Raw genomic sequence first — 13,101 nt, 5'->3', positions numbered from 1 at the left:
AATCCCACTTCTGGGTATTTATCCAAAAGAGCTGAGATCAGCATCTCAAAAGGAATATCTACACTCCCACGTTTACTCAACACTACTCACGGAGTGGAGTAATGTCCACTGACAGAGGAGCGGTTAAGGAAAATGTGGTATTTACATACAACGGAATACCGTGCAACCTGTTTTTGTTTTTTAATTTTTTTTTAACGTTTATTTATTTTTGAGACAGAGAGAGACACAGCATGAACGGGGGAGGGGCAGAGAGAGAGGGAGACACAGAATCGGAAGCAGGCTCCAGGCTCTGAGCCATCAGCCCAGAGCCCGATGCGGGGCTCGAACTCGCGGACCGTGAGATCGTGACCTGAGCTGAAGTCGGACGCTTAACCGACTGAGCCACCCAGGCGCCCCGGTTTTGGTTTGTTTTTAAGGAACTTTTCAGATGCAACAACACGGATGAGACTTGCGGACATTATGCCAAGTGAAACAAGTCACAGAGAAGGAAATACTGCATGATTTCGCTTCTAGAAGTACCTAAGATCGTCACTTGCACATAATCGGAGCGGCATGGTAGTTGTCAGGGGCTGGGGATGCTGGGGAAGTGGGTACTGAGAACTCAGTGAGCATTAGGTCTCCGTGAAGCCAGATGAATAAGCTCCAGGTCTCTCACGCTACTCTCCTGTTAACTGTTTTTATCACAATAAAACACAGTTGTTTTTTTTAAAGTAGGCTTCACATCCAGCGTGGAGTCCAACGTGGGACCCAAACTCATGACCCCAAGTTCAAGCCCGGAGTTGAGATCAAGAGTCAGACGCTTAGCTGACTGAGCCACCCAGGTGCCCCCACAATCAAACACAATTTTAAAAAAGATCGCACGAAGGGGCATTGGACTTCCAAAACGCAGAGTAAGGGACTCAGCAGAACAACAAATTCACTGATAAAAATTATTTTAAAGAACACTAAGTGAGGGGCGCCTGGGTGGCTTGGTCGGTTAAGCGTCCGACTTCGGCTCAGGTCACGATCTCGCGGTCCGTGAGTTCGAGCCCCGCATCCGGCTCTGTGCCGACAGCTCAGAGCCTGGAGCCTGTTTCAGATTCTGTGTCTCCCTCTCTCTGTTACCCTCCCCCATTCGTGCTCTGTCTCTCTCTGTCTCAAAAATAAATAAACGTTAAAAAAAAATTAAAAAAAAAATAACAGTAAGTGAAAGTCTCTGGAAGCGGTCCTAAAGGCATACAGCATTTTACAAAATACCCACTCAAGAAAGCAACTAAATATTGGTAAGAACAGCGAGAGTCTGTGGCATCCGCCCATCACTTACCCACCCACCCCCGCCAGCTCTGTGTAACAGGAGCTCTGCCCGGAGTGCCCTACTCCAGGCAGGTGCAGCCAAGGAGACAGGTTCCCTCTGCCCACAGTTCCCATGCTTAAATAACTAAAGGAAGGTATGATAAAGATTTCTAACAAGGACAGGATACCATTAAGAGACAGAATATATAAAAAAGGACCAAATGGAAATCCTGGGGTTAAAAAAGTACAATAGGGGCACCTGGGTGGCTCAGTCGGTTGAGGGTCCGACTTGTGCTCAGGTCATGATCTCGCAGTTCACGAATTCGAGCCCCACATCCGGCTCACTGCTGTTAGCCTGTCAGCACAGAGCCCACTTCAGATCCTCTGTCCCCTCTCTCTGCCCCTCCCCCACTCGCACTCTCTCAAAAAAATATTTAAAAAATAAAAAAATACAATAACCAAAATGAGGTCAACGGTAGATTTGCGCTGGCAGAAGAAATGATCAGCAAACTCCAAGATCAATGGAAATTATGTAATCTGAAGAACAGAGAGAAAAAAAAGAATGGACGAAAATAAGAGTGAGCCTCAGAGAAATGTGGGACATCATTAAATGCAGCAAAATACTCGTAATGAGAGTACCAGAAAAAGAGGAGGAGGGGCAGAAAAACACGAATCATGGCTTTGATGCAACAGCTGAAAACTTCCCACATTTGGTAGTAAGGAAAGGAAAAGAAAGGAAAGGAAAGGAAAGGAAAGGAAAGGAAAGGAAAGGAAAGGAAAGGAAAAAGATCTAGAAATCCAAGAAACTACAAACTCTAAATAGAATAAACACAAAGAGATGTACATCCAGACACATCTTTGGCAAAATGTTGAAAGCCAAAGATAAAGATCTTGAAAGTACAAAGAGGAAACCAACTTATTCCGTGCAAGAACACCCCAGTCAGATTAACGGCAGACTTCTCGTCAGAAACAATGGCAGTCAGGAGGCAGTGGGGTAACATATCCAACCTGCTGAAAGTAAAAAACTATCAACCAAGAATCACATCCAGCAAGCTCCTTTTCAAAAATAAAGGTGAAAAAAAGTGATTCTCAGATAAATAAAAATTTCGAAGATTTGTCGCGAGACCTGTCTTACGAGAAACAGTAAAGGTGGAATATCACTCAGTCATAAAAAGGAACAGGATACTGACATAAACTGCAACCGAGGGGAAGCCTGAAAATATCACGCTAAGGGAAAGGAGATGGTCACAAAAGACCACATATTATAGGATTCCACATATGTGTAATGTCCAGATCATACTAGCAGTTACCTGGGGTTGGGGGGCAGGGACAGGAGTGGCTGCTAATGAGTGTGGGGCTTCTTTTGTGGGTGATGACAATGCCTGAAAGTTGATGGTAGTAATGGATGCAGTTCTGTGAACAGAACTAAAACCACCGCTGGGAAGGCAAATTGGTGCAGCCACTCTGGAAAACGGTACGGAGGTTCCTCAAAAAATTAAAAATAGATCTACCTTACGACCCAGAAATTGCACTACTAGGCATTTATCCATGGGATACAGGGGTGCTGTTTCGAAGGGACACACGCAGTCCCATGTTTATAGCAGCACTATCCACAATAGCCAAAGTGTGGAAAGAGCCCAAACGTCCGTCGATGGATGAACGGATAAAGAAGATGTGGTCTATATATACAGTGGAGTATTACTTGGCAATCAGAAAGAATGAAATCTTGCCATTTGCAACTATGTGGATGGAAGTGGAGGGTATTACGCTATGTGAGATTAGTCAGTCAGAGAAAGACAAATATCATATGACCTCACTCATACGAGGACTTTAAGATGCAAAACAGATGAACATAAGGGAAGGGAAGCAAAAATAATCTAAAAACAGGGAGGGGGACCAAACAGAAGAGACTCATAAATATGGAGAACAAACAGAGGGTTACTGGAGGGGGTGTGGGAGGGGGGATGGGCTAAATGGGGAAGGGGCACTAAGGAATCTACTCCTGAAATCATTGTTGCCCTATATGCTAACTAATTTCGATGTAAATTAAAAAAAATAAAATTAAATAAAAAAACCTCACTGCATTACATGCTTTAAAGGGATAAACCGTATGTAAATTATATCTCCATAACGATAATAAACACCAAAGAAAGTTCTTTAGACTGAAAGCAAATGACACCAGATAGTAATGTCAATCACAACAAAAAAACAAAGGGTGCTGATAAAGGTAATAATATGGTAATTATATAAGTATAATCACATATTTCTTCTCTTAATTGACTTAAAAAGCAATGACATAAGTCAATATGTATTGTGGGCCTATAGTATAGAAAAATGCACTATATGTGACAATAATAGGACAAAGGAGTTGCATTGGAAAAAAGAAATAATACCCAGATGGTAACCTGAATCCACAGGAATAAATGAAGTTATTTGTAATGGTAAATAAGAAGGTTGATATAACTCTATAAATAATGCCTGTTTCCCTCTATTATCTTTTTTCACATAACAAAATTATATAAAGTGATAATGATGAAAACATATTTCTGGGTTTCTTTTTTCCTAATGTTTATTTTGAGAGAGCATGTGAGCATGAGTGAGGGAGGGACAGAGAGAGAGAGAGAGAGAGAGAGAGAGAGAGAATCCCCAGCAGGCTCCATGCCACCAGTGCAGAACCCAATGTGGGGCTTGAATTCATGAACCATGAGATCATGACCTGAGATGAAACCAAGTCGGACACTTAACCGACTGAGCCACCCAGGCGCCCCTATTTCCGGGTTTCTAATATATAGATAGATAGATATAATACATACATACAAAATATATACATATATATACATATATATATACATATATATATATATACATATATATATATATATGTGTGTGTGTGTGTATATGTATACACAAAACAATAATAGCAAAAGGGTTAAAAGGAACGGAACTAGATAGCAATGTTTCCATATTTTATTAATATATTAATAATTACACAACTAAACACACTCTGACAAATTAAGATGTATGTTTTAAATCCTAGAGCAACTCCTAAAAAATGACTAAGAAAAAGTGAAAAATTAATTAAAGGAATTGACAGGTTATACAAGAAAATATTCATTTAGTACAAAAGAAAGCAGATAAGGAACAGAAGCAGAAAATGACATGAGACAAATAGAAAATAAAAAGTAAAATGGCATATGCAAATCCAACCGTATCAATATAACATTAAATGAGAATGCTTAAACAAACCAAACAAAAGCTAGTTTGTCAGACTGGATTAAAAAAAATACATCATCCAACCAATGCTGTCTGTAGGAGACATGCTTTATTTTCAAAGACACAAACAGGCTGAAAGTAAAAGAACAGGAAGGAATATACCAAGCAAACAACAACCATAAAAGAGATGGAATGGCTACACTAATGTCAGGCAAATGAGACTTTAAAACAAAAAATATTACTAGAGATAATGATAACATTATCACAACGATGGTAAATGATATCATAATAAAAGTTCAAGCCATCAGGAAAATATGGCAATTATATAAACATAAATGCACCTAAAAACAGAGTCCATAAATACAGAAAGCAACAATTGACAGAATTGAAGGATAAAATAGACAATTAAAAAATAATACTTGGAGATTTCAATGCTTTCAATAATGGATAGGACAACTGGGCACAAGATAACAGGAAGTAGAATACTTAGAGTAACTAGACATTGCAGACATCTACAATGCATTCCACCCACCATCCAGAGAATATACTCTTCTTAAGTACACATGGAACATTCTCCAGGGGAGAACACATTCTAGCCCATAAAAACGCTTCAAGAAACTTAAAAGCACTGAACTAATACAAAATATGTTGTCTGATCACAACAGAATTAAATTCAAAATCAGTTTAAAACAGGCAATTTGGAAAACTCACAAATATGTGGAAATTAACCAATGCACGCCTTAATCAGTGTTATCAAAAAAAATTAATAAAAAAAAACTAGAAAACACTTTTGAGATACATGAAAATCAGAATAAAACATACTAAAACTTATGAAATGTACCTAAAACAGTGCTCTGAGAGAAGTTTATAGCTATAAATGTCTGTATTAAAAAAGAAGAAAAATCTCAAAACGTTTATGGTCAATTGGTTTTCCACAGGGTGCCATGCTAATTCAACAGGAAAAGAATAGTCTTTTCAACAAATGGTGTTAGAACAACTGATATCCAACTGCAAAAGAATGAATCTGGACTTCCACCTTATACAATATATAAAAGTGAACTTAAAATGGGTCACAAACAAATTTAAGACTTAAAATAATAAAACTCACAAGAAAACACAGAAGTAAATCTTTGTGACCTTTGGTTAGGCAAAACCTTAGCTACAACATCAAAAGCACAAGGGACAAAGAACAAATTGGACTTCATCAAAATTTAAAACTTTAGTACTGCGGGGCGCCTGGGTGGCTCAGTCGGTTGAGCGTCCGACTTCGGCTCAGGTCATGATCTCACGGTCCGTGAGTTTGAGCCCCGCGTCGGGGTCTGGGCTGATGATGGCCCAGAGCCTGGAACCTGCTTCCGATTCTGTGTCTCCCTCTCTCTCTGACCCTCCCCCATTCATGCTCTGTCTCTCTCTGTCTCAAAAATAAATAAACGTTATAAAAAAAAAATTAAAACTTTAGTACTGCAAACAAGACCACAAATAAAAAGACGGCACACAATAGGAGAGAATTTGCAAACTGTAGATCTGATAAAGGGGTTAATTCCAGAATACAGAAGAAACTTTTACGAGTCAGTCATAAAAAGAGAACAACGCAATTCAAAAACTGGGCAAAGGATCTGAAAAGATTACAAATGGACAGTAAGCACATGGAAAGATGCTCCGTCTCATTGGCCATCAGGGAAATGCAGATCAAAACCACTTTACACACACACCAGGATGGTCACGTAAGAAAAAAAAGGTTGCAAGTGTTGACAAGGATGTGGAGAAACCGGAACCTTCATACAATGCTGGCGGAAATTTAAAATGGTTCTGTCATTTTGGAAAACAGTCCAGTAGCTCCTTAAATGGTCACACGTAGAGCTGACTCTATGACCCACAACTGCACCCCTAGGCATACACCCAAGAGAGATGAAAACACACGTCCCACAATAACCTGTACGTGAATGCTCATGAGCAACGTTATTCACAGAGGCCAAAGGACAGAAACAACCCAAGTGCCCGTCAACTGACGAATGGATAAATAAAATGGAGTGTGTCCAGACAATGGGATTATTTGGCCACAAAAAGGGATGAAGCACTGATACGTATGATAACGTGGGTGCACACGGATGCCAAGTGAATGAACTAGACACAGAATGTCACCTACCGTATGATTCCAATTACACAAAATATCCGGACCGGGCAGATCCGTGGAGAGAAAAAGTAGGTTGGCGGTTGCTCAGGGCCGGGGAGGTGGGGCCTATCGGGGGCGGGGGGTGACTGCACGGATACGGTGCTTCTGGGGTGTTCAAAAACGCTCTAAAATTAGATCGTGTGATGGGCACACAACCCTGTGAATAAACTAAAAAATACCGTATACTCTCAATGGGTGATTCATATGGTACGTGAATTAGATCTTAGTAAGACTGTCAAAAACCACTCAAAGGGCAGGCAGAATGGTGGTCAGGCTAAACGGACTCTCTATTTTCTTTCTGGCTGTAAACTTCTCAGCACCTAGAAGGCTGCTGGTCCCAGATGGTCCCGGGACGCTTCCGGACAGCAACGGACTCGCAGACCAGACACGGCCACAGGCCGGAGAGAATCTCTGGGCGAAATGCGACAAGAGAAGACGGTCTGGCCCGCAGCAGGCCCGCCGCGCGCTGAGCAGAGATCACGGCGCCCAGCCTCACTCACCAAGCATGCTGCTGATGAGTCTGTCGGGCCCGGCGTGAGCAGAGGTGGAGCAGAGGGTGTTGAAATAGAGCCCAGAGCCCTCCCGGATGGGGCTGAGCATCGGGGGCGGCGTATACGGAGAGCACTGGAATAGCCCCTTCAGGAGGCGGTCCACCAGGAACACGGGAGACCGCAGGCAGCTCTGGTGCCATCCTCCCAGGCCCGGCTCTGCGGGCGACGGCGACGAGGGCGGAGGAGGCACGAACAAGGCCTTGGGCTGGGGGCGCTTCTTCCGCTTCCTGTGTTGGCTGCTCTCCTTGCTGTCTCTGTCTTCCCCGTCCTTCTCTTGTCCCTGGGGAAGAGGAGAGCTCACAATCACAGGGGCTCACGCGAGGCCACCTGCTGCACAGCTCCGTCTTCGGGAGGGCGGGAGATGGGACGAGAATACGGACCCCGGAGCCAGAGGGGAGTGTGACCCGTGACCCCGAGCCCCCAGAAAAGGGAGGCGGGCAGGGCCACCACGCCCGAGCCAGGGCCCAGATCCTAACCGAGCCCGATGCCATTCGAGCCTGGAGCCCTCAAGGAGAGGCCCCGACTCAGGGGAATCTGGAACCAGGTGAGGCCAGCTCCAGTTGATCCCATGTCTGGCTCTTACAGTGGGGGTCTGGGGGGGGCGGGGCGGAGACAGTGCAACGGCACGACAAAGTGACAAAATGGCAGTGGCAACGGCTCCCGGGGGATGAGCGATGGCATCCACGCACCTCGTCCCTGAGCCCGGCAGGGACTTCTCCAGCGGGTCCTCCAGGTCAGGCTGAAGAGACGGGTCACCCGGACTTGCGATGCTCTCTCCCACCTTCCCCACTCTCCTCTCCCCTCTGCCAGTCTTCTGCCCCCTCCCCGCCGGAGCTCAGCTCCAACACCCCCTGACCTCCTCAGCAGGAGTCTCTGGTGCCCCCTCAGGACGCCCTCGGCTCCCTTTGCTCCCCCGCCCAGCCCAGCCCACTGCGGGTCGTCACTGTCCGGGGACAGCCCTGCTCCTTCACCAGGCTGGGAGCCTGTCCCGGTCACCACAGTCTGCAGCCGGGCCGGCGCGGGCTGGCACAGAGGAGGCTCGGGGGATGTGCACGGCCGAACGACCGACCGTGCAAAGCGAGCTCTCCTCGACTCAGGTTTCTCTTGACGTTTGGTCCGGGCTTTCCCCGCGGCCCCCGCCGGCAAGGGGGGAAGCAGCGGGAAGGAAGCGGACTGACCGGCACCCACCTTGGCGGTGCTCCCGGCGGGTCGGTTCACTGGAGCTGCGGGCAGCGACGCAGGGACCGCCAAAGGGGCCGCGGCGGGGCTGTCCGGGGACTTCTTGGCTCCCGGGGGACTCTGCCCGTCGCCCTCCGGCCTCGGCAGCTGTCTCGGTGGTTGGCAAAACCCCACGCCAGACTCCTGGATGCGGACAAGAGATGGCTCTTTAAGACGAACGGTCGGCAGGAGTGAACGAGCGGCTCGGCCCGGCTCCTGCCCTCCCCCTGCGCCCAGACTCCACTCAGGGGTGCATCTCCATCCCGGAGTAGATGCCATCCAGGCGCCCGCCCGAAACCCCGAAGGCACGGTGCGCGCCCTTCACCTGCCGCTCCTGCTGCCCTCGAGGTGACGGCCACTGGTCGCTGTGGAAACACATGTGGCTGCTCAGCCCCTTCTCTGTGTAAAACATCTGGCTGCAGTTGTTGCAGACGTAAGTGCTCCTCGGCTCTGCCCAGTCTGCAGGGCCCCCGTTTCGCTGGCTACTGTGGGGAAACATGGCAGGACGGAAGAACGCGAGGATGGGGCTCCGTCCCCATCGTTAATGTTTTTCTTTTTTTTTTTTTGGTTTTAAATCTGATCCACTGGTACAACTCTCGATGAACCCTAAGAACTGGAGAGAGGACACCACACCGCAGCGCCTCACGGCCGGGTGCGTACCTCTTCGGGACTGACGCTTCCAGAACTGGGTGACCCGGGGCCAGCACACAAAGGCCACCAGAGGAATCTGAGGGGCTGAGCGCCCCCCAGGCACGGCGGAGGAGTGGCTTCTGAACTTACCATCCGTCTGCCACGTTCTCCTCCTTCATCGGATGGGGGAGCCGGTAGATATTTCCACCCTGAAGGGGAAAACACATCTGAGCCACCATAGCAGGAAGGAGGCATGGAGACGGGACAGCGGTAAGACTCTTAGAAGAAAGCACGGGTGGGGGGGCGGTGGGGCGCCTGGCTGGCTCGGTCAGTGGCGCGTGTGGCTCCTGATCTTGGGGTTGTGGCTTCGAGCCCCACACGGGGTGTAGAGATTACTTAACGCTAAAATCTTTTCTTTTTTTTAAAGGAAAGCATAGGTGTGATTCTTTGAGACAGCGGAGGAGGCACACGTCTTGGGGGACACCAAAACGAAAGCCAGCCATCGACACGTCAGACTTCATCAAAACTTAGAACGCCCGTGCTTCACGGGACCATCAAGACAGAGAAAAAACCACCCAGAGGATGGGAGAAGTATGACTGCGGGTCACGAACCTGACAAGAGACCCGTACTCATAATGCACGAGGAACTCTTGTACAGCCCGACGACGAAAAGGCGAACGACCCAATTTAAAAACGGATAAAGGGGCTGAAAGACCCTTGACCAAAGGGGATTTACAAATGGCCAATAAGCACGTGAAAAGGCGCGCAGCGTCGTCGGCCACAGGGAGGTGCGCACCAAAGCGTGATGAGAGACCACTTCACGCCCGCCAGCACGGCCACGATTAAAAACAACAAACGACAGCAAAGCGTCGGTGAGGACGTGGGGACGTCGTGGGCAGGGAGGCTGAATGGCGCGGCTGCTTGGGAAAAGTCTGGCAGCTCCTCGGACGGTTAGACACAGAGTTACCGCTTGACCCAGAAATTCCAAGCGGACCGACGTATCTCCCGAGGGCAGCGAAAACCTACGTTCACCCAGAAACTTGCACACAAATGCTCACGGCAGCACTATTCACAGTGGCCAGGAAGCGGAGACAACCCGAAGGCCCCTCAGCTGCCGAACGGATAAACACAACGTGACACGTCCGTTCAGTGGAGCATTATTCGGCCATAAAAAGGCATACGGATGCGCCGTAACACCCCAGAACCTTGAAACCTCGTACTGAGCGTAAGAAGTCAGACACGGAAGGCCACGTAGCGTACGAGACGTCCAGAACGGGCAAATCCAGAGAGACACAAGGTAGATTCATACCTGCCAGGGGCCGTGAGGGATGGAGACTGGGGGTGACAACTCAGAGTGTGGGGGACTTGGGGGTGATGAAAGGGTTCTGGCAAAGAGTGGTAACGGACGCACGACCTGGGAGAATATACTGAAAACTACTGGAAGGTGTACTTTAAAATGGTGAATTGGGGGCGCCCGGGTGGCTCAGTCTGTTGAGCATCTGTCCCTTGATTTCGGCCCAGGTCATGACCTCACGGGTTCCTGAGTTCGAGCCCCGCGTCGGGCTCTGTGCTGATGGTGCGGAGCCTGCGTGGGATTCTCTCTCTCCCTCTCTCTCTGCCTTCTCCTGCTTTCCCGGCCTCTCCACGCCCAGACCTGGTGGGTGCCACCTGCAAGGACTGACTGTCCGCTCTGCAGGTGCTGGTCGGCGTGGGGACCGTGACTCCCAGCAGGGAAGACCCGGCATTAGGCGCAGAAATACTGACAGGGGTGGGAACTCTACCTTTACATCCTCTGAACAACTTAAGGAGGCAAATCCAGAAGGAAGTGAAAGGCAGAAAGGGAGCCAGTAGAGAAAGCCTAGGAAAGAAAGCATCTCTGACAACCCTGAAGACTGAACGGGGGTGGGGGTTGACAGGAGGACCCACAGTCTCTCCGAACCTTCATTTCCGCCTCTGCGCGACTGCGGCTGAGGGCTCCCTGAGACTAAACACAATGGCTGGCCAACCAGTAGACGCAGAAACGAGGAACCAACGAGACTCTCGTCTCAAGCGTGGTCACGCCCCGTGAGGGAGGGCCCAGGTACCTGGATTCTGTTGAAAATCGTCAGCTTGGACTTCGAGTCCTGGGGGGGGTCTGCCAGAGGCCCGGCTGACGAGAAGGAGGCCATGGCTACCTGGCTCGGGGAAGCCGCACAGCACATATCCATCTTCAGCTTCTCCTTCCGGAAGCCGGAGAAGCGCTGGGACCTGGGGTTGCCCGAGAAGAGCCTGTAGCCCCCGCCCCGGGCGCAGGCCTGGCTCTTTTCACCTTTCGCGGCCCCCAGAGCCGCACCATTCTCCGCCTGGGCCTGCTTCCCTGGGAGCGGGGCTCCGAGGGGCTCATCCCCACCTGACTGGGTCTGCCGTGGGCCCCCCGGGGAGATGATGTCCCCCAGGTCCAAGGTCCCTTTCGTGGATCTCAGCTGCTTGGCCAGAGAGGAGATGTCTGGGTTCCTGGGAGGGTCCAGTGACGACGCCGAGAGGGACGGCGGAGCGGGGGCGGTTTTCAGACCTCCCTTCGCGTCCCGCCTGGTGCCGCCTGGGGAGGCCTCTCTGGGGAACGCAGGCGTGGCTTTCCTCCTGCGGGCTGGGGACCCCTCTGGCTCCGGGTTTCCGGGGCCAGCGTGCAGAGAGTCAACAGGGGCTGCCGGCGGCGGGGGCTGCTGCGGCCAGGGCCCCGGCAGCGGCTTCAGGGCGGCCTGCTTGCCCTCGGGCCCGGGGAGCTGTGAGAAGATCCGCTGGGACTTGGCAATCATCTGGAACACCTGCATCTGCTCGTGGCTCACCAGGGACTCCTGGGACTTGAGGAAGAGCTGCCGGAAGAGCGGCGTGGCGTCCGACGGGAGGCCGCTGGGCTTTTGGGCCTCCTGGAGGCCGGGCTCCCCGGGGTTCTGCCACAGGAAGGAGTCACAGTCAAACTTGCTTTTCTTGGAACCCCAGGAGTCGTCTTCCCCGCCAGCATATCTGGGGTCGCCCGAGGCCTCCCCGGGAGCCTTCAGGAGCGTGGCAGGGTAGGGCGACGCGTCCTCCCGACCGGGGCCCACGCCAGGCGAGGGCTCCCCCACGGGGGAGGTGCTGCTGGGCCCAGGGCCAGACTCGCAGCCCTCCCGCGACGGCACGGAAGGGGGCTTGTGGACGACAAACACGTTGTTCCCTTTGCTCTTGGGGCAGCAGGGCAGGTTCCGCAGCCACTGGAAGTTGTGGCTCGACGGCTGGGAGCCGGCGGGGACCGTCTGGCCTCGGAACACAGGCAGGCGGGCCGGCCGCGGGCCGCTCTCGGGCCAGCCCTCCAGGGAGGGCGGGCGCTGGAGCAGAGGCGGCTCTGGCCCGGCCGGGTCGGTGCCCCCGTTCTCCACCGCTCTCGGGTGGATGGCCGTGAACATGGCGGCGGCAGGCTCCTTCCGTGGGGGACGAGGCTCCTCGGGAACCTCGGTGCCCAGGTTTCCGGGGGCCCCCGGCATGCTGGCGGGGGTGCAGGAGGAGGGCCCGGATGAGGGCGCGCGGGGACAGGCCGCGGTCCTCTCCTCCCCGCCGTCTGGAGGCCCCGCCGGGCCGGGAGAGGGGACCTTCCGGTGGACGATGCTGCTCACGATGCAACGCAGGAGGTCCCGGTTGGGCAGGAGGGAGCCGGGGGACCGGGCTTCGGGGGGCCCGGGGGCTCGCGAGCCACCGGGGGCCGGCCGGCCGGCGGCCTCGCGGGCGTGAGGGGAGTCCCCGCAGGCTTCCTCCTCCGGGGGGGCCTCCTTCAGGATGCACAGGCCGTGCTGGACCTCGTAGTGGCGCCGCAGCGAGCGGTAGTCACAGTAGCTCTTGCTGCAGCCCTGCTCGATGCACACGAACGGCTTGGTCTTCTGGTGGGTGAGCATGTGCCCGGTCCTGGAGTCACACGGAGACGCGGGTCAGCGGGCGCCCTGGCTGCCCTTCACCACGGGACCCCGAGTGTGTCCCCGGGGTGGGGGTGGGGGGACAAGGGTGCACGGGAACCCGCGCTCGGCGCCCGGGAGG

The 13,101-nt window shown here is 51.5% G+C and overlaps 1 protein-coding gene across 4 annotated transcripts in view; it reads right to left on the bottom strand.

Moving 5' to 3' along the window:
• The window catches only part of ZNF541 (zinc finger protein 541), a 43,886-nt gene that overhangs the window by 11,481 nt on the left and 19,304 nt on the right, over positions 1–13,101 (bottom strand). For 2 of the 4 annotated variants that reach the window (XM_042919577.1, XM_042919578.1), the window contains exons 5-9: positions 11,142–12,972; positions 9,208–9,266; positions 8,753–8,912; positions 8,398–8,571; positions 7,159–7,489 (exon numbers count right to left, since the gene is read on the bottom strand). In XM_042919577.1, coding sequence (XP_042775511.1) covers positions 7,159–7,489; positions 8,398–8,571; positions 8,753–8,912; positions 9,208–9,266; positions 11,142–12,972 — 2,555 coding nt within the window. The remainder of the gene's footprint in view (positions 1–7,158; positions 7,490–8,397; positions 8,572–8,752; positions 8,913–9,207; positions 9,267–11,141; positions 12,973–13,101) is intronic. The other 2 variants (XM_042919579.1, XM_042919580.1) reach the window with 2 other exon arrangements.

The sequence above is a fragment of the Panthera leo genome, chromosome E2 (assembly GCF_018350215.1).
Source record: "Panthera leo isolate Ple1 chromosome E2, P.leo_Ple1_pat1.1, whole genome shotgun sequence".
Taxonomy (NCBI): domain Eukaryota; kingdom Metazoa; phylum Chordata; class Mammalia; order Carnivora; family Felidae; genus Panthera; species Panthera leo.
Note: the sequence above shows the minus strand (reverse complement) of the source record. Positions and strands in the feature narration are given on the sequence as shown.